This window comes from Podarcis pityusensis, assembly GCF_964106645.2.
Source record: "Podarcis pityusensis genome assembly, chromosome: 1".
In the NCBI taxonomy this organism is placed as follows: domain Eukaryota; kingdom Metazoa; phylum Chordata; class Lepidosauria; order Squamata; family Lacertidae; genus Podarcis; species Podarcis pityusensis.
In genome coordinates, this window is record NC_138028.1 from 31,847,896 (window position 1) to 31,871,004 (window position 23,109).

The following is a 23,109-nucleotide window of genomic DNA, read 5'->3' on the forward strand; positions in this document are numbered from 1 at the left end:
TTGCTCTGGATGGAGAACAAAAAGGAGTGAGTGTGAGTGAGTGTGTGTGTGTGTGTGTGTGTGTGTAGAAAACTAAGCTGCTGTAGAAAGGTAAAATCCACGTTTGTTCCTTTGCCCACTTTTGCCTTTGTACTCACCCACTACTGGCATGGAAGGTTGCTCAAAAGAGAAAGCAGCAGAAAAATGTCATCCACTTCTGTTCTAGAACAATGGGGGGTGCTCATGCACACAGGGAGCATTTTAAAAGGAGAAATATGTAGCACACTTCCCTCCCAGGAAGAAGAAAAGCAGAATATGTATTCAGTTCTCAATGTCATATTGTTCAGAAACCACATGTGTGAATGTTTCCAAACTGACAGGAGCTTTGTGGGTGACTCAGGGCACCAGCAAGGGGTGCACATGGCACAGAAGGGTTTAAAAAAGAAGGACCACCCATTTCTGGATTGTGCATTATTATTTCCCAGAGTAACTGAAACAAAAGCACACATTTTTACTGTGGGAAATAGTCAAAGTTTGAGAGCTACAAATTTCACACATCAGTGCCACATCATAGCTGGCCACCTTCTTCTATGTGGGCTGGGATGTGCCAGGAAAGATAAGCATCTGTGCCCTTCCTTCCTCCCAAATTGTGCTTGCCTTGGCTGCTCCTATTGCCTCTGCCAGTTTCAACGTGGCTCAGAAAGCAGGCAAAGAGGAAGATTCCCGTAACCTGGGTCTGGTTAATCTACATCATGCCAGCACGGCCGCCCAGAAGACCTTCCCACATGTCTCCAAATTGGGCCCTGCTCTCTAAATTACCGTATCTCTAAATCTGGTTTTGGGAGTTTAGAATTCCTCTATCATAATACACTGCAACAGTTTTTATTTCCATTTTTGAGGTTTTAATGAATTTCTTCCACTTGTATCACACATTAACAGACAGGAGATTTTGCAGCTTTATGCTGCACAACATAGAACATGCATTATGCCTAGGAGTGGAGTGGCTGAATCCAGCTCACTAACAGAGTGCACACCTTTCAAGACATTCGTCTATCGTTTGTTGATCTGTTTTCACTGCCTTGCTGAAGACTCCTCCTTGTACTTCTTCTCAGTTTTCCTGGTATATGTCACTGTCAGCACATGATACGCATTTGTTTTATTTGCCATCTGATGCCTGTACAATATTACTATCCTTGAGCCAGTCACTGCCACCTTTTTTGAGGACTCTGGAGGGTGATGTTAGGGTTTTTGTTTCCTTTGTATTCCTTTCCTGATTTTTTTTTTTAAATAAAGAACAAAACAGGGTGCACATCTGGACCTGGGCGTAATTCACTGCCCTTAAGATTGTGGCTCACAATCACATTAAAGAAATAAGGCACATTTCACAGTCCACCTACAGCAGCATTAGAGATCCCAGAGACTCCCCTTCTCTACCACCACCAAGTTTATCTGTCCTATTCACTAAGAAGAAGAAAAGCATATATTTCATTAAGGGCAACTCAGGAGCCCAACAAAAAAAACAGCACCTCATCCCCATCATCATCCCTGCCTTTTTCCACTCCTCCAGCGGCTGAGACTTTGCAAAGTTGGTCTCCAACTCTGGAAACCAAGAAAATAAAAAAGACAAAAGTAACTACTTGAGAGAGGTTGCATTTCCCACTGATGAGATGACAGCAACTTCCAATAGCAGACTGGCAAGGGTCGTGACTAGCCTCAGGCATCCACCAGCGTCAGTCCATCGTGCAAGGCACGTTTCCACATGTAGTAAGTGGAACGTGCCGTCAAGGGGAAATGAGCTCTGAACTCTTTGTACGTTGGGAAGGTCTTTGACTCAAAGCGCTGCTGGAGAAACAGCTTGGCCTGGGCTTTGAACTGAGCCGTGGCAATCACATCCATCACAAACATGCTGTTGTTCTCTGCCATTTGGTAGCCTGGTATCACGGCGCTGTAGGGCTTGGGAGGCTGCTTGTCTACGAGCACTAGAGCACTCTCCTTTTGCTGCAGTGGGCGCAGTTCAAGTTCTGCCTTCCCACTAGTCTCAGCGGTTTTCTTTTCAAAGTTTTCGGAAAGCCCATTTAGGGTAAGGCCGTGCTTCTTGGTTGCTTGGCTGCCGCTTCTCCTCCAAAACCAATAGGCTGTGGAAGAAAGGCTTGGGTAGCGCAGGCGGAACTTGCAGAAGGGAATTTTCCACTGACAGACGCGTTTCTTGGCCAAGTGGCGAAGGTGCTTTTGCCAGATGTGTAGAGATGGGTTGATGCGCATGGTAATACGGGGCCCTGGATGGTGTCCATTGAGCATCTTCTCACTAGGGAGGCTCCCTGGCTTGAATGGCAGGAACGGCTTCTTGTTCATAAGGGGGTTCTGGTTGAGGGAAACAGGCTGAGAAGGCATGAAGCTGGGGTTCTCGTTGATGGCCTTTCTTCTCCAGTTGTAGTAGGTGGACCTGGAGATGCCAGGAAAGCAGCACTTGAAGCTCCTGTAGGGCAGAACAGTATTCATGGAAATGCACCTCTCCAGGTAAGACTTGGCTCCTTGCATGGAAGTCCCATTTTGGTTGGAATTCAAGAGCGGACTTTTGGGCCCTAGGCCTCCTTCAGACTTTGTTACACCGTATTTGCCTGCAGGGAGATTCTCCGGTTTGTGCACCTGAGGATCCTTTGGCAGCACAACTTCCACAGGGGAAGAGGCCCTGCCATTTGTCGCGTTTTGCATCTCGTGCTTCCAGGCATAGTAAGTAGAGCGAGAGATTTCTGGGAACATTTGTCGGAAGTGCTGAAGAGGGACCACCTTGCCCTCTCGGAAGCAGGACTGCAGGAACTGTTTGGCCGCAAATCTGGCAGCCACCTTCTTCCTATGCTCTTGAGACTGGCGCTTCCATCGATAGAAAGTACTTTTGGTGATGCATAGGTTCGAATGAGTCACCTGGGGATCCTGAGGCAGCAGCTCCAAGGTATTCACCGGTTGCACGGGAGGCTCTGGAGCTGGGCTTGTGGCTTCCAGCTCCTCAAGGCCGACCACAGGCACAAAGTACTGAGCTCTGAATAGCTGGGACGAGAGCTGCTGCCCTGACCACATGATATGCAGTGTGGAAACTTGCAAGCTGCACCCCCTGGGTCGGATCAGTCGGTTGAAGTACGGCCGGATTTTTAGGTTGCTCATTGGGTATATGGAATAGATGTTGCACTGCAGCACTGACGCCAGGGCATACATGTGCCACATGTTGGCAAAAGTGCCAGGGAAGCAGGTGGCTTTGATGTCCGCATCAAAAATGGCCTCTAGGATGGCCAAGGGCAAGTTAGTCATCTCAGGGGATTCCTCCGTGCAAAGGGAGTAGCGAGCTGCCTGCAACATCACTTTGGAATCGATCATGCCGTGCAGGTAATACTGCTTGTGCAGCAACATCTCCACCGCTGTGCGCACCTGCAGCTCCAGGCTTAGGCTGGTGTTCCCCCACAGCAGCACGCTGGCAGCCTCAAACAGGTGATTCCCTTCGCCTTTGCAAACCAAAGGCAGCATATTGCAGGGAGCATCTTCTGGGTAGAGGCTTTTGGCAACCCGGTCAACTTCCAGCTCTTCCTGGAACGGCCTCTCACGGTAGCCAGGTAAGGAGAACGAGGACAAAGTCCTCTCGGCTTCTAGGGTTGCACTGGTGAGTCCCTCCAGCCCAAAGCATTCGGCCGCCTCTTGCAGTTCCTGAAGCACGGACTGCACCAGCTGGTGTCGCTGGATCATCCTGAAAACCACAGAAGAGTTCAGACAGTGACACTGTCACACATTCAGCATTTCCCCATGCAATTTCTTTGACATTTGGCCTCGGTTACCGAGACTTATGTATTCTAGTTAAAAATAAATGGGTCAGTGAACCTGGCTGTTAACCAAGAGGTTGGTGGTTCGAGCCCACCCAAGGATGGCTGTGGCAGGATTCCTGCATTGCAGGGGGTTGGACTAGATGACCCTCAAGGTCCCTTACAACTCCACAATTCTGTATCCTATGCTTCTATGAAATCAGGTCTTGTCCCAAAATCTGGCCCCCAGTGATCTAAAGCCAACGTTTCCCTGAGAGTCCCTCCTCTAGTTTTGTTCCTGACCTTTAGATTTTCCTTACTGTCGGGCAATCAAGGGGAAACTTTTTAACTGGTCCAGGAATTATGGAAAGCAAATGGTTTTTTAAAACTGCTTACTGGCTTGATTTTCCCTGCCTAGAAACCCTGAAAAGGCCTCTTGCTAAGCTGCACACACTGGGAAAATCAGAAATTATGCCTGAGCCAGCCAGCCAGCTTATTGTAGTGTGCACAGTAGTGTTTCTATTCCTCTAGGGCTGTTTTCATCCTTTATACAAATTTATTAAATAATCATCATCCTTTGCCACCAAGTACTCAATAAAAAGAATAAAAGGTTGCTACCATGCCTGTGAGTATAATGAATGCTTTAAAAGAGTGAAGGGCAACTCATGGGATATTTTTTTCAGATCACTTTTAAGTTTTCTCTTTATTTCACCTGAACTGCATAATAAACACACTCTTAATTCATACTGCAGGCAAACAAAAAATGCCTGGCTGGGTAGAGAACACAACCCATACTGGAAAGCAGAGCAAAGAAAAATACAATGGGTGGAGTCTATATGTAGCCCACAATTACCATATAGGCTGTTTTTTCAGTTTCACTTAAGTGATTATAGGATGACTGTGATCATGAAAAATCCACCCACAGTAAGGGGAAGTCTTTAGTTAGTAGGCTATTCAGGAGCCTCCATATGAAGTTTTTGTTGCAAACTCGCCTGCCTTATTCCCTTATTTTTTTTAGAGGGTCCTATTCTTTAATTGCTCCTGTGGTACATTGTGGTTATTAAGGCTTTCATCGTGTGTCACGTCACAAATTAAAAAGAAAATTTTCCAAAAACATTTTTTTTGAGGGGGGGAGAGCACAGCTCTGGGGTCTGTGCACCCATTTGTTCCACCGTGCCTACAGGGCTGCCTTCAAATCCGAGTTTGTGTTTTAGTTACTTAATTACTCACTGCACCTTTTAATTGCTAATCTGTTTAGAACAGCAAGCCTTCTTTCAAGAGACAACCTCAGACTGTACTACTATATTCCTGACTTTTTACAAGCTGCAGAAGCCTATTTTCATATGGCGCTATATTTCACACTCCCAGTCTCCTCCGTCTCAGATATTCTTAGGCCCTAGCACCCAGCATAGAAGATCAAAATATTTGCATAGCAGATCCTTTTTCCTTCTGCTGAAAATAATGAAGAGAAACAGGACCTAGTGCTAGGCAGTAGCAACCTTTATTTATATTTACCAGGAGAAGCACTAAAATCTGCATTCAGACGGCAACAGAATAGGGTCTCAAAGGTGTCCTGGAAAATATATATTCACAGAGGCTGGTTTGGGGACAAAAGTCTTGTCACATGCAACATACAGCAAGCTTCTAGGACAGTAATGGGGAACCTGTAGCCCCCCAGATGTTCTCAGACAGTATGGCCAATGTTAAGGAACGGTAACCTCCGGAGGGCGACAGGTTTGTCATCATAGCTCCAGGACAAAAGACACAGGGAGCCCTAGAACAGGGGTCAGCAAACTTTTTCAGCAGGGGACAGGTCCACTGTCCCTCAGACCTTGTGGGGGGCCGGACTATATGGGGGGGGGTGAACAAATTCCTATGCCCCACAAATAACCCAGAGATGCATTTTAAATAAAAGCACACATTCTACTCATGTAAAACACATTGATTCCCAAACAGTCCACAGGCCGGATTTAGAAGGCGTTTGGGCCGGATCTGGCCCCTGGGCCTTATGTTTGCCTGCCCTAGCTCTAGGACCTATTTACAGCTTCATGTCACAATACTGCCATGTTTTTTAGGGTCACATCAATTCAAACTCATAGTTGACAGTATAGCCTCCCATATTATCCAAAATCCTGGATATCTGTAAATTTTACCCAGTTCTTCCCAGTACAGAGAGACATTACTCTGTTTCCACGCAGGCCCACTTTGAGGGTAATTTAAAGCTTCTCTATTCTTCCTCAATCTCTTGGGGGCATTAATTAAAGCAGGCTTCCTCCACCTCAGCCCTCCAGATGTTTTTGGCCTACAACTCCCATGATCCCTAGCTAGCAGGACCAGTGGTCAGGGATGATGGGAATTGTAGTCTCAAAACATCTGGAGGGCCGAGGTGGACGAAGTCTGAATTGAAGCATAGTCACAGAAGGCTATACAAATCCTAAGGTTCTTTTAAAAGTTCATTATTACAGTAACTTGGTAAGAGTGGTGAATGCAGCAGCCCAAGAAGCAGGATGCAACAATGCTCGACTCCCCTGTCAAGTGTGTAATATACAATCGACCCTTCAGACATTAAGCAGCAAGCACGACTGGCAGCACAAGGCACACACACTTCTATAGGTAGCTGCTCACACTGCAACATCCAATTCTGTTTGTGGTGGATGTCTTATTCATTTATCAGCCCCCCCCCCTTCCTCCCTAAAAGGCATTTCAAGTGCCAATAGCAGTGAATCAAACATCTCTCTCTCTTAGGAAAAGATGGCACTCAAATATATTGCAGTGTTTTAACCCCAGGGATCTAGCCAGGGGTGCTATTTCGGATGGCTGTATATCCTTCTCTACCCTTTTGTATTTCCAACTACCCTTCATTATTTCTCAAAAGCATGCCTATATCAAGTCAGCTGACTAGTTCTTTTATGCACTGAACAATCTAGCCATTTATAACAGCCTCTGCAGTAGGTATATGTGCTAAAAGTATAAATCCCTTTGCCTAAAAAACACCCCAAATTACCATTTCACCCATGCTAATAATTTTGCTGTAGTTGTCATGAGGTAGGGCTGGCCTGCCAATCAAACTGGTCAAATATTATCAGCTGAACATCATTATTTGACTGCAGCTCATGATGCCTGGAGGATTGGTCTGCGGCCTACTTTGCAAAAATGCCTTTTAAAAAAACATTTGGTTTTGAATAGTGGCTGCTAGCTGGCTTTAAAAAAATAGTTTTGTAATTGAAAGCCTACACTGATGTCCTAGGATAAAAGTGAAAGAGAAGAGCTGTTTTGTCAATCATCCCACATGTATAAACACCTCACCTAACATTAGGGTTTTATTTATTTATTTAAATAACTACTTAACAGCAGTTTTCATGCTGATACTTGACCAGTGAACTAACCAAATATTTTACTTTGTTGTCAGATACTCGACACTTTCTTAAATATAGAAGATATAGAAAACACAATGAATATACTTAAAAGTGCTTTTTTTGGTTTAATGTTGAACATATCCAAGAATGAAACCTGAAACTATAGTATTAGTCTCAATTTCACTTTCTTTCTTTCCTTCCTCCCTTCTATGGAAATGGTACCATTTCCAGCTAATACAGGTGAACACCTTCCTACTTTCATATTATATTATAATATTTATATATTATAATATATAATATATAATATTTCAGGCCTTTAAAAAAATTTCCATTGTCTGGGCCTTTTAGTTTTTTAATGTATATTTTTTATTTTATTTTTTGGAGAGGAGATATCACAATTTTGAGATTTTTAGTTTCGGCTTTATGCTTTATCCTGTGTTCACTTTACTTTTTACTTTTTTATTGTCAGCTGCCAAGAAAACTTCATGTTACGGGGTAGCATCCAAAGCTAAAAATAAATACATTTCGGAATACTTGAGCACTATTGCTGACATTACTTTTTGACCTGGTCATGGTATTGCAGAATAGCCATGCTAAATCTTTCACAGCAAAAAGGCAATGCCTGCAGCATCTTCGAGGACTATGTTTTATTCATTAGAAGTGTGAACTGAGAAAGTTGATTTAGTTTACCCCTTACTTTTCTTCAACCCACCAGTTTATATAACTCACTTTTGCTAACTCACATAAACGACAAAACAGAACTGTGCCAATGGAACCTACTGCCACAACAACCCCTCTTTATATTTTCCCCAAAATTACTTTATCCCATACAGCCACATCAGGATGTGCTTGCTCAGGAGTCCCATCCAATTCTGTGGGACTAAGACAGCAATCCTAACCCCATTTACCTGGGAGTAAGCCCTACTTAAGTCAATAGGACTAAGTTTTGAGTAGCCATGGTTAAGCTTGTAGCATAAAAAAAATTGGGGGGGGGGGTATGGCAGCTCATCTGCTGCAGATCTGGCATGAGAGGTGAAGAGACAGTACAAAACAGTATAATGAATTAAGAGAAAAAGAGAAAACATTTCGAGTCCCAACGTTTCTCTGAGTGCACGCAAGCATTCTAAGTTGGAACCCAAAAAAGTATAGCGCAGGTGTTAAGAGTTATTCTTGCTGGATCCCACCAGATCTTCATCAACAGCAGAGAAGTCAGATCGCGGCCAGCCAGGGCCTTGGAAAACTCCATGTTTCCTTCCAGTCCAAGGACAATCTTAAAGGAGGTCATGAGTGAAGCCCAGCCAAAGAACTAAGCGCTGTGCCCCCTCTGCCGGCCGGTCTCGCTTGTCCTAAAGTACCGCGGAGAAGCCATCTTTCCAAAGATGGTGGACGCACAGGAATAAACTTGGGAATGAGCTTGATGAGCGGGTTACCCAGTTCAAGATACATAAGGGCAGCAATAAAAAGGGGGTGGGGGAAGGGAAGGAAAAACATGATCCTTCAAACAAGAACAGGGTTTTCTAAAAAAACAAAAACCTAAAGGAAATTGCCCAGGGGTTAACCCCAAGACGGATTCCCTGGTCTGCTGAAGAGATAATGGGAGGTTTGTGGGGCGGGACCTAGCAGAGGGCAGCCAAAAGTTGCCTCAGGAGATCCTCCGTTAACAAAAGACTATCCTTGGAGAGAGAAGTTGAAAGAGAGAGTGCGCGGGGGTGGATATTTGGATCAGCAAACCAAAGACGTGGAGCAAATGGAGGAGACTCTGAATTAAGCAGCTGCATATAGAAAGGGGAGGTAATAACGCGCAGCGCAACTCTGTGCATGTTTACTCAGCCTTGCCGAGTTCATGGGACCTGCTTCCTAAGGTTGCAGGATATTTCCCTAGGTTTGCAGCCCTCATTGTATAACCTGGCTGGTGCTCAAGCCTTCCTTGAGTTTGAGTTTGCACTGGCCTACTTTACTGGAATTCAGCGGAGTCTTTTGGAGGGGTTTAGCGTTCTCTCCAGAAACCGGATTGCAGACTTCGGAAGTTTCCTCCAACTCACCTTTGCTTGTTGGGCAAAGCCCTGGTGTTGACCCCAACCCGTCCTAAGCAGCTCCTGCTCCTTCCTCCTCTCTCTGCAAAGCTGTTTCCTGGACATTTAAATCCTGGAGCAGGAAGCGTAGCGAGCTCCCCTTTCTCAGCTGTGAGCCTGTGTCCCACATTCAGACTAGAACTGGTTTCAAATCTGGAGTGAACCAATTGGAGTGATCGACTTGTGTGAAAGGATCTCGGCTCCACCCCTCCCCCTCCCCACCAGGAAATAGTCCATCCCCAAGTGTTCTTGTCTATAAGATGAAAGGAGTGCAGATGCAAGGGGTCACTTCCAAAGTTAAAGTGATCCTTGCGATTATCGAAGACACTTAAAGAGACAAGCACTTCCACTGTTAAAATATCACAATTGTTTTCAGAACCTGAGCAAAAAAAACCAGTGGTGGGTGGGAGGGAAGCCAAAATGCAAAGGGAGAAATTATGCTCATAGGTAGAAACCATGTAAAGAGAAATTGGTTTGGACACAATATTGGTACTTGCTCATACTGTATTGTTTCTGCAAATATATAGGAAAGGGAGAAGCAAAGAATCATAACTTTATTGTGTACCTGACTCAAAACACACATGCACAGGATAACAAAACTGATTGCTTTCTGGTTGAAGAAGTGAAAACAAATTGGCAACAGCCTTGCATTTCCAGGAAATGCATAAGGAGTCCTCCTAAATCGTATTTTTGCTCTGATTCATCATATTTCTTTATAAACTGCAAACCTGGAATCATTTCAAAATAGCTGTAGTTGCTCTAGCTTCAGTTAAAGTGGTAATTCAGCAATGCAACAGAACCAGTGTCTATTCTAACCCTAACTCTGGGTTTTTCTTTTTCTTTTTGCAAGGTCTGTTTTGAAAAGGTCTGACCCAGTTTAAGACTTCCCTGCAACATCCTATCAAATAGCTTAAATCCATCCTGAGTTTTCACAGCTACGGAGGGATTTGTAGTTAGGCCTTTCTGGTTCTAGTTATGAAAATAATAATATATGCACCCTTACTGGGCTCCTGGCCCTGAACCCTTATACTGCAGCTAGTTCCTTAACTTTTCTTGGGAATAACTAGAGATTTGATTGCTGAGACATAAGAATCTGCCTGTCACAGAGCTCATTTTGAGGCATAGAACAAATGCTAAAATTGGACTACCGGGGGGGGGGGTCATTTCAATCGTAGCATATAATCATTATTCTGAAAATGTTATTGGTATGGAAAAGCTTAAAAGTGCTGGAAGAAATTTGTGAGGAAGAACATCACTTGGTTATCACATAACAGATTGGATGATGAGGGTCTTACCTAAATTATTACTGAGATCCCGTGTAGTATAGAAAACAAAATATAGTATTGGCTTGTGTTCAGATCCTTGCACAGACTTGGTCTTACAAGGTCACTTTGAACAAATCTGTATAAGATCTAGGAATGTAAAATATTAATGCCCAACTCTGCTGTGCAGGTGGACAAAATAAGGATTGTAAAACTCTTTGAAATGGAAAATAAAGCAAATCCATTTGAAATCAGAAGTGCAGTGCTTTAAAATCAGTAGACAGAACCTTGTAGGATTTGAACAGTTTGGTCAGTGAAACATTATTGATAGAGAACACTTTTCATTATCATAATTATTAATAATAAAAATGTTTATTGCAGCAGTGCCTACACAAGGACTCAATGTGCTATGCAGTTCACACACAGAGATTACTAAGTGTTCAGAGGCAAGGATAGCGCTGAGTCAGCTAGGTTGGTAATTAACATAGGTGCTGGAAAAGACACAAAAGAGACTCTCTGAGTCATTCTGTTATGCGGATTGCTAGATACATGAGGAACTCAATGAATAAACAAGTAGCATTTTTTGTCACTGGTCTTTCATTCATTAGATTTGAGATAAGCATATTCTGTCTCTTGATTTTGAGGTTTGGGGGTTGCATGGTGACGAAACATAGTCTGCTTATCAACCAACTTGATGTTTTGTATGCATTTGTGGTACAGTATGTTTTTCTTGAGAAAGCACATCGCTCTTCCAACAAATTTTGGTGCACAATCCCTCAGCTTGACTTGATTTCCTGTTCTGGATCTAGCTCAAACCTTCTCTTAAGAACAGAATATTGCTTTCTACAACATAAACGCATACTTACCAATTCCTTACATGTCACGAACACATACTAAACATACTACAAAATATGTAGTTACACAAATTGACTAATTTGTTCTGCTTTGGTAGTAGCAAGGATCCTTAGCAGGGCACTGAAGCCTCAGCCCTGACATCAGAGATTTTGTAGAGTGCCTCCAAATCTCTAGGTTTATCTTTACCATTTTAAGGGCTTAGAACCTTGCTTTAAAAGGGATAAGAGAGCTGAGTTTTTCAGAAATTCTACCGCAATAATAACTTGTCTGCTTTCTCTGCACATGTGCAGAATCCCACTAGGAGTTACACACAACAGATGACAAAAATGAGGACAGAGCCGACCAATACAGGGCATCAACACTTAGGCTCCAATGTTGACACTGGAAACTCTGCTTCGACCTCAGGTAGAGCTCTGGGTGGTTTCAAGTCCCCCCCCCCCCCCGCCCATGCTACTTTTCCATAACTAGTAAGAGGTGGATGGATGAGTTGGGAAGGAATCAGAAAGATGAGGAAAGTTTTCCCTTCATCTTGTTTCTATCCTTCCTTCCTCCTGTTTCTCTCTCCCTCCCCTCCCTACTGTAGAAGATTAGGGTTGGTACTCAATGGACCAGAATGTGGTCTAAACCCCCCTTTAAATCCATATCAACGAAAAGAAAAGAACTCACACTGAAACTCACCTACAGGTGGTACCTAACACCAAGGAAACTAGCGCTAATACACCCAGGAACCTCACCAAAATGCTGGAGAGGGTGCACCTCCACAGGCACATACCTCCACATGTGGTGGGAGTGTCCCAAAATCCAACTATTCTGGACAACAGCCATACAAGAAATATGTAAAATAACTAAGCAAGTAATAGACATCACCCCAGAATTGGCCCTACTAAACATCTTCCAAGACAACAATGCCCATTTACACCACAAAGAACTCATAACTCACCTGCTCTCAGCAGCCAGAAACACCATAACCAGACACTGGAGAGACCTGTCAGGAGTAAGCATGGACCAATGGTACCAAATAGTATGGGAAACAGCCCTACTAGAAAAATTAACTAATAAACTGAAACTGACACGGGGACAAACAGAAGAAGACGCCTTCACCCCGGTATGGCTCCCCTTTATCACATACACAGCCCAACAGGACAATGACAATAATCCACCAACAGCATACAAATCAATATGGCTAACCTGATCCAAAACACACACACACCTCACCCACACACGAAAACAAAGATCACCACAGCCAATCACAAGCAAACAATCACACCCTAGGCCAACCCCAACCTCTCTCACCACCAAAGGAACACAAGTGAACAACACAAGCAACGCTGACACCAAACTCTACATACATTAAACATAATAGAAACACCGCCACCCGACCCCACCCCTATCCATCTTCCCTCTCTCCACCCCCCCTTTCTTTTTTCTTTCTTTTATCTTCTCCCCGTAATGCCTCAACAAATGAAACGGATTTGTAAAAATGTTACATGAAAAAACAACAACGAGGCACTACACTTCTGTAAAACAAGAAAATCCTTAATAAAATATATTAAAAAAAAAAAGAAGAAGATTAGGGTTGGTGAAATACATGAGATATGAGTTCAAGTTTCACTTCCTCCATGGACTCATTGTGTGGCATTCACCAAGTCACTACAGCACAGCCTTTGTTCTCCATCTGTGAATAGTGTCCTGCTCACCGGTAGAGGAAGAATTCTATGGCACCTTGAAACTAATGGCAGCTATTATTATGCAAGACTGGAAATCAATTTACAAACTAGAAATGCAGTGGCACCTCGGGTTAAGTACTTAATTCGTTCTGGAGGTCCGTTCTTAACCTGAAACTGTTCTTAACCTGAGGTACCACTTTAGCTAATGGGGCCTCCTGCTGCTGCCGCGCCGCCAGAGCACGATTTCTGTTCTCATCCCGAAGCAAAGTTCTTAACCTGAAGCACTATTTCTGGGTTAACTGAGTCTGTAACCTGAAGTGTATGTAACCTGAAGCGTACGTAACCCAAGGTACCACTGTATAAACAATTATATAAATATATAGCTAAGTATTTGCCAGTAGCAACCTGGAGAAAAATTGCAAGAGTCATAGACCAGAGCAGGCTTCTTCAACCTTGGCCCTCCAGATGTTTTTGGCCTACAACTCCCTAGCTAGCAGGACCAGTGGTCAGGGATGATGGGAATTGTAGTCTCAAAACATCTGGAGGGCCAAGGTTGAGGAAGCCTGGACTAGAGCATGCTCAATGTTGATGTCAGTCATTGCTCCTGGTTGTTTGTTTGACAGAACAGAATAAATATAATTAATCAGTCCTGATTTAAATCATTTTAAATTTGAACATGCTGAGGATAGTGCAGGAAATTTTGGGAAATAATTAAGGGAATCGGATGGCCAGAGAAATAAACTCTCCATTGCAAACGTTACATTACATACAAATACTGCAGCCAGTTTGCAGCAAATCCATCAGTGGGACACAATATCTGAGGAGGTCAAATGGGACTTTTTTCCCCTTCAAATTTTTTTATTCATTTTATAACACAAATAAAAAACACAGACAGTAAAGACAAACAATACGAAAAATTCTTGTCATATCCTTATTTTTCTAAACATTGTTAAGTGGGCTTCCCCAAGTCCCACCTATCTGATTTTCATTTTACTTCATCTTTAGCAGTTTACATATATCATAATTTCTAACCATCTTTCTTTCTTTTTTTAATCACACTTAAAATAACTTCACATTTTATCACTTATAAATACAGTAGTACCTCGCAAGATGAATGCCTCGCAAGACAAAAAACTCACTAGACGAAAGGGTTTTTTGAGCTGCTTCGCAAGACGATTTTCCCTATGGGCTTGCTTCGCAAGACGGAAACGTCTTGCAAGTTTGTTTCCTTTTTCTTAACACTGTTAATACAGTTGCGACTTGACTTCAAGGAGCAACTCATAGAACGTGGTGTGGTAGCCTTTTTTGAGGTTTTTAAAGACTTTGGTGATTTTTGAAGCTTTTCCAAAACTTTCCCGACACTGTGCTTCGCAAGACGAAAAAAATCGCAAGACGACAAAACTCGCGGAACCAATTAATTTCGTCTTGCGAGGCACCACTGTAATACTATTTTAAAATACCTTATCTTCTTCTTCTAACCCTACAGCGTATATCCACTTCCAAAGCTATTCTAAGGTTTAAATATTAACATATTTTTTCAAATATTCCTTAAACTTCTTCCAATCTTCTTCCACTGTCTCTTCTCTCTGGTCTCGGAGTCTCCCGGTCAGTTCGGCAAGTTCCATATAATCCATCATCTTCATCTGCCATTCTTCGATAGTTGGTAAATCTTGTTTCTTCCAATTCTTTGCTAACAATATTCTCACAGCTGTTGTGGCATACAGAAAAAAGTAACATCCTTTTTGGGGATTTCACCCCCACTATACCAAGTAAAAAGGCTTCTGGTTTTTTAATAAATGTGTTTTTCAACACTTTTTTCAATTCATTATAAATCCTTTCCCAGAAGTCTTTTACCTTGGGGCACGTCCACCACATGTGGTAAAAGGTTCCTTCTTTTTCTCTACATTTCCAGCATTTATTATCATGAGTATGATACATTTTTGCTAACTTCACTGGTGTTAAATACCATCTGTACATAATTTTCATCAAATTTTCTCTTAATACATTACAAGCTGTAAATTTGATTCCCTTTTTCCACAATTTCTCCCAATCCACCATCATGATATTGTGCCCCACATCCCTGGCCCATTCAATCATTACAGATTTCACTTGTTCGTCTTTCGTATGCCATTCCAGCAATAAATTATACATCTTAGATAGGTTTTTGTTTTTGTATCTGGTAATTCCGTTTCCAGTTTAGATTTCTCTGTTTGAAAACTGATTTTCTTATCCATTTTAAACACCTCGTTTATCTGGATGTACTAGAACAAATCATCTAATTTATCTTTCAACTGATCATAAGGTTTTAATCTAAATTGGTCCCCTACTTCCATCAAAATATCATTATACTTCAACCACGTATCTTTCATATTCAACCTTTTATAGGTCTTAGCTTCCAATGGTGATATCCACCTGGGTGTTTTCCTTTCTAACAAATCCCTGTATCTTATCCAAACATTGTACAAAGATTTTCTAATTATATGATTTTTAAATTGTTTGTGAGCTTTTATCTTGTCATACCATAAATATGCATGCCAACCAAATACATTATCAAACCCTTCCAAATCTAGAACATCTGTATCTTCCAATAAAAACCATTCTTTCAACCAGCAAAAGGCTGCAGCTTCAAAACAGATCCTTAAATCTGGCAGGGAGAAACACCCTCTCTCTTTCACATCTGCTAATAATTTAAACTTAATTCTGGGTTTTTTCTCCTGCCGGATAAATTTAGATAATACCTTTTGCCATTCCTTAAAACAATTCAACTTATCAATGATAGGAAGTACTTGGAACAAAAATAACAACTCAGGCAATACATTCATCTTTATCTCAGAAATTCAGCCCAACAAAGATAGTTTCAACCTTGTCCAGATATCCAAATCTCTCCTGATATCTTTCCATAATTTTTCATAGTTATCTTTGTACTAATTCAATTTTTTTGCAGTCATAATTACACCCAGATATTTCACCTTTTTCACAAACTTCAGCCCTGTGGTTTCCTCTAAATTAAGTTTTTCAGGTATCGTTAATTTTTTTCCTAAAACTTTGGTTTTATTCTTATTCAATTTGACACCTGCAACTTGTCCGAACTCTTGAATTATCTTCAGTGCTTTGGTTGCACTGGTCTCAGGATCCTGTAAAGTCAATACCAAATCATCAGCAAAGGCTTTTAACTTATATTGTTTAGTTCCAACTACTATGCCTTTAACTTCCTCATCTTTCCTTATCATATTCAACAAATGGGACTTATTTGGTCCAGTGGGCGCGGGGATGCTAGGCAGGGTTGCTTTTATTATTATTTCCCACAGTTTTTGGCTCTCTGCAGAAATGCAGGAACCGTTAAAGGGCTGGGGCTCTGCCAAGCAGTCTAGGCGAGACAGGTACATGAGCCTGAGAGAACAAAACGTTGGCAGTGCAAGTAGATGGAAGGGAGTCAGCCCATATTCAACTTCTGCATATCCAGCCGGCCCTGCCTGCCTACCCCAACTTCCCCTGAACCTTCTACTGGGGTTTCTCCCTTCTTCCAACCACCTCCCACTAGTAACTGCCTTTTTCCCCCTCAGCCACCCTGTCCATTTGTGACATCACAGGAAGTTTGTAGCCAGTGGCAACTGCTGGGGATGCATCGGCACAGCCTCCCATCCTGGTACTGGAAAGGGGAATGTAATGAACATTACTTAGATGTATTTAGAAATACATTGATTTAGAAGTAGAAGATGGCTTGCTTAAGCTCTGCTGTCCCCTTTATTGCTGCTTTCGGGGAAAGCCTCATCGGCTTCTGACATCCATGAAAGGCAAACACAGATACGGTGAGGGGAATGGCCCTCATTCAACAGTATCATCTCCGCTGGCTTCCACCCATGAATATCCAATGGTTCATTCACCCAGAGTCTGGAGGGCAGCCCACACCGCTATCTGAACATGCAATTCCCAAGCATACTGCATCTGGTGGGTGACCTATGTCCACTCTCCATTCATACTTACACCAGCATCAATCCACAAATATCCACACAGCTTTTGTCAACAGCCTTCTGAAGGTGAATTTCAACCAGCTTACATACACAAACTTCAGCCTCTTTCAGCCCTGCGGCATCCCGGGCATCCACATGCTAATCACAGCTTCCACCCACCAACACCTACCAGCTTCTGCCAGGTCCATCGCCAGCTTCCAACCATGGATATGTGCCGCTTTCAAGCCACGGTCCTGCTCAGCAGGTACACTTGCCTTCTCGTTGCTCCACAGCATCTCATTAACGGATGATGGCCTCCTTCCATTTGCCACTTTGCCTCCATGTGGAAGGAGACCACCAAGTACTGAATAACACAGCTGTTGTCCACTGTGTCCTCTTCAAGCTTTTGCCTTGGCTTTCCCCTTGGGCTACTTCTGTGTATCTACTGAGTTGCCATGTGCTCTTGTGACATCACAGGGCATCCACAGCCAATCACAGCAGCTGGAGAGGCACCATCATCATCACCTCCTCAGGCCTTACAATGGTGGGTGGAGCTCAGCAGCCATTTCCCCTTTGCTTGTTAGTATGTACAGCTCACTCCTTATCTGTAATGACACCAGAGAAAGGCATGCCATAAATCGTGGGGCGTCATTTTTCATCCTGACAGCTGCATTTCCTTGGGTCAGATTTTCCATGTATGGGAGCCAACTCCACGGACGACTCTGGGGCTGCGGCGCTCATCTCGCTTTACTGGCTGAGGGAGCCGGCGTACAGCTTCCGGGTCATGTGGCCAGCATGACTAAGCCGCTTCTAGCGAACCAGAGAAGCGCATGGAAATGCCATTTACCTTCCCGCCGGAGCGGTACCTATTTATCTACTTACACTTCGTGCTTTCGAACTGCTAGGTTGGCAGGGTCAATGGGACTTACTCCTCAGTAATTGGGCAATAGCACTGCAGCATAAGGTTGCAATCTATACATGCTTATATGTGGATAAACCTGCAGTTCTAAATACAGTTCTTGGGGAGAGTAAGCTCTTTTGAGTGAAATGGGACTTTTGTCTGTTTAGGATTGCAGTGTTTCTCAAACAGCATGAGGTTGTAGATCAAATTAATGCTTTTGGTTTAATCAGCATACCTTCCCCCTGACTAGATAATTGTATCAGTCATTTATTTACCGTACTTCAGCATGATTGTTCAGTGCAGCACAGAGATCAAAAACCTGTTTGGAAAGGAAACTCATCGATTGTGTGCTGAAAAATTGCCCTGTCTTTCTAGCAAAGGCAGAAGGTTGCAGCTAGATAAAGTATTGAAAGCCAAAGGGTTCTTGGTGAATCACTGATAGACTGGCTGCTTCTCATGACAAAGTTTCAGGCACATCCATGTAAGAAATGACATTCAACCTATGTATAGATTGTCGTGTGTGACAATTCCCACAACTCTGCATTTATGGAGAGAAGGGTGTGAAAATGATTTCAGAAGGCTTTGGTTTAATCTCTTTCTGCTTCTGCCTGCTTCTTGGAAGAACTATATGCAGGGAGTTCAATACAGTATTGTGAAGCCATCTTTCTCAAACTTTTTAAACCTGTTCTGCCTTCTCCCCACCTCCTGCCCATTCAGCACCAACTATTTAGTCCACAACAGAGCAGACAGGAATTATTGTATACAGTCATGTGTATGTAAGTTGCTGTATTAGTGTGAATTGGGGCAATAACTCAATGGAGGCATTAGAACAGGGGTCAGCAAACTTTTTCAGCAAGGGGCCAGTACACTGTCCCTCAGACCTTGTGGAGGGCCAGACTATAGTTTGAAAAATAATAATAATGAACAAATTCCTATGTCCCACAAATAACCCAGAGATGCATTTTAAATAAAAGGGCACATTCTACTCATGTAAAAACATGCTGATTCCTGGACCATCTGCGCGCCGGATTTATAAGGCAATTGGGCCAGGTCCAGCCCCAGGCCTTAGGTTGCCTACGCATACATTAGAAAGACCTAGTAGATTCAGGGAGATACAGGATTTTATAGTGTATGACTAAGATCAGTGAGGCCTAAATTCAAATCCCTACTCAGCCGTGAAACTTACTTAGGCTGGCCACTGTTTTTCACCTTAAATTTGTTGTGAAAGGGAGCACCATACAGGCATGTCCAAAGTCCGTTTTGGGGGCCTAATCCAGCCTGTCGGTTGATTTAATCCAGCCCCCGTGGCAATATATGTCCTGCGGTAAAATCCTAAAAAGCGCAAAACTCCAATCCTAAAAAAAGCACGTTCACTTCATCAAATGTGGCCCTCTTTGAAAAAGTTTGGGCACCCCTGATTGTATGTAGCACCGAGCCATCTTGAGGAAAGGCAAGATTTAAAAAATAGATAAATACCAGACCTATTTAAACCACACTCTAGAAAACATTACTAGAACACAGCAGTACAGATGGGATGATAAGATAAACTGTACATATTCAGTGCTAAAGGACATTCAACCCATTTCTGTCTTAGCCGGTAAAGATTTTTCTGATGTGGGAAGTGACACAATACAGTATGGAGTGAAAATTAAGTGTTCACAGAATCAGTTATCTGGCATGAAATAGTAAACTGCATCTGACGTGAGGCAGATTATTTTTCTGTCAGTCCCATAAAGATCCAACCCCCCACACAACCCCAGCCTGCAATGTGGGGCTCATTTATGCTGCAGAGAGCTGTTTGCAAAGCAAATATCCTCGAGATGACTCAAGAGAACATGCTTAGCAATTTTCTGCAGTTAGACCAACGCACTCACCCTTCCCTCAGAGTCACTTGTCATAAAATTGTAGAACAGTTGGAAGGGATCCCGAGGGTCATCTAGTCCAACCCCTTGCAATGCAGGAATCTCATCTCGGCTGTATTCACGCTATATTTTGAAGGCACGTTTGAATCACATGCTTTCCCTCAAATAATTCTGGGAACTGTGGTCTGTTAAGATTTGCTAGGAATTTTAACCCTGTAAAAGATAAACTAGAGTGCCCAGAATTCATTGAGGGAATTCCTTCATTTGATGAGTCAACCCCTGGGCATGAACAAAGTCCCTCCAGTAGTTCTTCTTGGATGGATTTTTTTTCATAGTCTATCTTTTGCAGTCCGTGAAATTGTAACAGTGTGTTGTCCTTTTCGACCTTGCAGTTGTGTGGTCAGTATGTTTTCATTGTTGTTTATGTGTTAAAATGTATCCCAATAAAGATTTAGCCATTGCAAATTCAAAATGAGAAAGCAACGTATGTTCTTCAAAATTTCAAATAATAATATTTTGATTAGAAGGGCAATAGTAGATCTGATGTACAGAGCAATCATTTAAGACAACACCATTAACAAAGGAGTTGCCTATGTAGGGCTACTATCCCCCACCCCACATTTTCTTTCTCTCTCCTCTCTCCCCCCACTTCTCTCTCCCCCCAACCTCACCACCATGCATAGGACAGCAATGTCTCACATCAAATGTTACTGACACATAGAAAGGACTCTATGAACTGAAAACAGAGACGTTATATGTACCTTTGTTATCCATGAAAATCTTTTAATAACAACAGGGGTTTTTTGTTTTTTTTTAAAAAAGTGTTGTCCGTGTGGTTTGATGTTTTTATGCCATCACATTACGAGCTGGTAATGCGCATGTAATAATGTGCAGAACTCTGGAACCAATGAGGCACTAGATTATTACGTTAAAAGAAAGGGGGGAAACCCAACTGTGATTATAGGACAAAAATAATGTGTGTTTCATAAGGAGTCATATAAGCTTTTATATTCAGCTTGATCTAGGCTACCGTAAGTACACACCATACATTTAAAGTGCATTTTCCCTCCCAAAGAATCATAGGAAGTATAGTTTAAGAGTGCTGGGAATTGTAGCTCTTTGAGGGGTAAGCAACAGTTCTCAGGAAGGGAGTGCGAATCCTGCATGCTTTAATGTGCTTTAAATGTGCCCCCTAATCCTGTAAGAGGTGGGGCATCAGCATCTTGCAGAACTGAGCATTTAAGTGGAATAAAAAGGATAGTTCACGTCCACAACATACATTTAAAGGACTTTTAAAGGTCATGACTTCCCCCCCAATAATCCTGGGAATGCCAATTTGTTAAAGTTGCTTGGAACTGTAGCTCGGTGAGGGGTAAACAGTTCCCAATAGTCTTTTGGGGGAGCCATGTGCTTTAATTGTATGGTGTGGGTGTTAGAGAGACGGGAGGGGAGGAATTGATTGAATTGTGACTTTTGCAGCATACTAATTTGCACAATGTCACGACACAAAACTATAATAGGACATTATGACACCAGATTCAAGAAAGGCAAAGGAGCCTCTCTGAACAGCTATTTTGTTTACTTCCAGCCCTTTGTTACCTGAGGAGATATTGACAAATCAGAGGGTTCAAAGTCTGGACAAAGCTGCTGAAATGCTGATGTGAGTGATTTATAGCAAAAGATTGAATTAGTTTATTCAGCCTATCTGTGTCTAAATGATGAGTGAAAGGGAAGGAAAAGAGAATTTCTGGAAGGCGTAAATCTTTAAAGCGGCTAGGAGAATTTATTACGAGTGAGCAACATACAGTTCATGGAGTTTAACAAAGAAACAAAAAGCAACAATAACCAGTGACTGAATTTTAGAATAAAGACAGCGTGAGCTGGGAAATCAGATATCCCAAGGAAAACAGCAAGGCGGAACAAAGGAGCAAAAACTCATTTTTACAGTAAAAAAAGGATTGATTTTACAGCCTTCAAAGCACTTTTTAAGGATCCAAATGCTTATTTTTAAAGTGGGGTAAATTACGGTACTAGTCCTCGCACTGCAGAGAACTGTTTGAAAGTGATATGCTGATTTTCAATAATATTTTATTCTATGAAAGCCTCTAGTATATTTACATTTGCATCTGATAACATCTTACTGATATTAGCTCTAATCCCCAGGTTTCGTTCCCCACAGCACAAGTACCAAACACTAGTAAACATTTCACAAGTCCTCCTCTCCCCACCCCCACCCCCACTCCCACCCCTTCCTCCTGCTCCACTTTTAGAATGGGTTCTTATATTTTCTGAAATTGTTTTTTTTTAAATCTGATTGTGCACACACCAACATAAACATCAAACAGATTCTAGAGCCTATTCCTTGTTCAATTTGTGCATCACTTTGATAATATTAAACAAAGTCATCTTTTAAAACATTTTTCCTTCCTCCCTTCAGATTTTGCACACTCTTGCACAATTAACAATGTAAAAATAATAAAAAGCACATATTTAGCATTACTTATGTTTTAAAAAAATAAGGTGCTCTTCCCATGGGGAAAGCAATTTTTTATTGGGAGTGTAAGTGCCTTGCCTGGTTTCAGGGTGTGAAAGTTCTGAACATCAGTTTTTTTCTACTGTGAAATGGGTATCTTGTAGTGCCCACAATAACTTTCCAGATGTGCTCCTGGGCTCAAAAAGGTTGGACAGAGAGGAAAGGTGCTTCCAGACAACCTGTTTATTGAGCATTCATCCTGATTTGTTTGCAGGGAGATAAGATGACATTAGCTATTTACTGAGCACTCATTTTTCGCAATACGTCTAATCTTTTGGGGAAGCAGGTTTGTTGCACAAGAGCTGCCAATCAGCTATAATTGTGCCCCCTGAAATTGTTGGTATGTGATTGAATCCCACCCCAAAATAGCTATAGTCTGGACACACTGCAGTCTGAGAATGAGAAAGCTAATCAAAGAAAGAAACGTTTTCCCTTTTCTGTGATGAGATTCTTACCACATTTTAAAAGTGGTAACAGTTCATCACAGTATTGTATAATTGATCAACACAGCTGCCTTCAGTTTTGGACTGTCATGGGGCTTTTCATGATATTGTAGAGTTGGATGGGACTCCAAGGGTCATCTAGTTCAACCCCCTGCAGTGCAGGAACAATGAGCTCCTGCACTTCAAATTTCACCACTGCACCACTAATGCCAATGCAGGAATAATGTACATTACCGGAACTCTTGCATGACATTGTTTGGGGTTCCTGTTTTGGAAGAAAAGTGGAATATAAATTTAAAAGTAAGTAAAATATTTATTTGTTTTATTTAAAATATGTTAACCCGCCCTACCATGCAAGGCAAAATAAAAACTAACAGAATGTAAACAGAAACCATAAATGGGAGCAGATGAATGATGCAGAATCAGTAACCAAACAAGATGGCA

General features: G+C 42.3%; 1 protein-coding gene and 2 long non-coding RNA genes across 5 annotated transcripts in view; 1 reads left to right on the plus strand and 2 right to left on the minus strand.

Annotated features, from left to right (window-relative positions):
* Positions 1 to 20,052, minus strand: part of LOC308462543 — a 301,862-nt gene extending 281,810 nt beyond the window's left edge. The window contains exons 1-2 of the long non-coding RNA XR_013979202.1: positions 19,702 to 20,052; positions 15,239 to 17,531 (exon numbers count right to left, since the gene is read on the minus strand). This is a non-coding gene — a long non-coding RNA (uncharacterized lncRNA). The remainder of the gene's footprint in view (positions 1 to 15,238; positions 17,532 to 19,701) is intronic.
* VRTN (vertebrae development associated) lies at positions 865 to 17,252 on the minus strand. Of its 3 annotated transcripts, none has more exons than XM_080977997.1 (2): positions 9,163 to 9,348; positions 865 to 3,712 (listed from the first exon to the last, which is right to left on the minus strand). In XM_080977997.1, the coding sequence occupies exon 2, from the start codon at positions 3,709 to 3,711 to the stop codon at positions 1,693 to 1,695; it is 2,019 nt and encodes a 672-aa protein (XP_080834123.1). In that variant the 5' UTR covers position 3,712; positions 9,163 to 9,348; the 3' UTR covers positions 865 to 1,692. The 3 variants fall into 3 exon arrangements, with proteins under 3 accessions (XP_080834123.1, XP_080834125.1, XP_080834124.1); XM_080977999.1 differs by having other exon boundaries at positions 8,029 to 9,271; XM_080977998.1 differs by lacking the exon at positions 9,163 to 9,348 and adding an exon at positions 17,117 to 17,252 and having other exon boundaries at positions 882 to 3,712.
* On the plus strand, positions 17,348 to 21,790 carry LOC308462719. Its single transcript, XR_013979270.1, has 2 exons — positions 17,348 to 17,470; positions 21,278 to 21,790. It is a non-coding gene; the product is annotated as an uncharacterized lncRNA (long non-coding RNA).
* Positions 21,791 to 23,109: the final 1,319 nt, after the last annotated feature.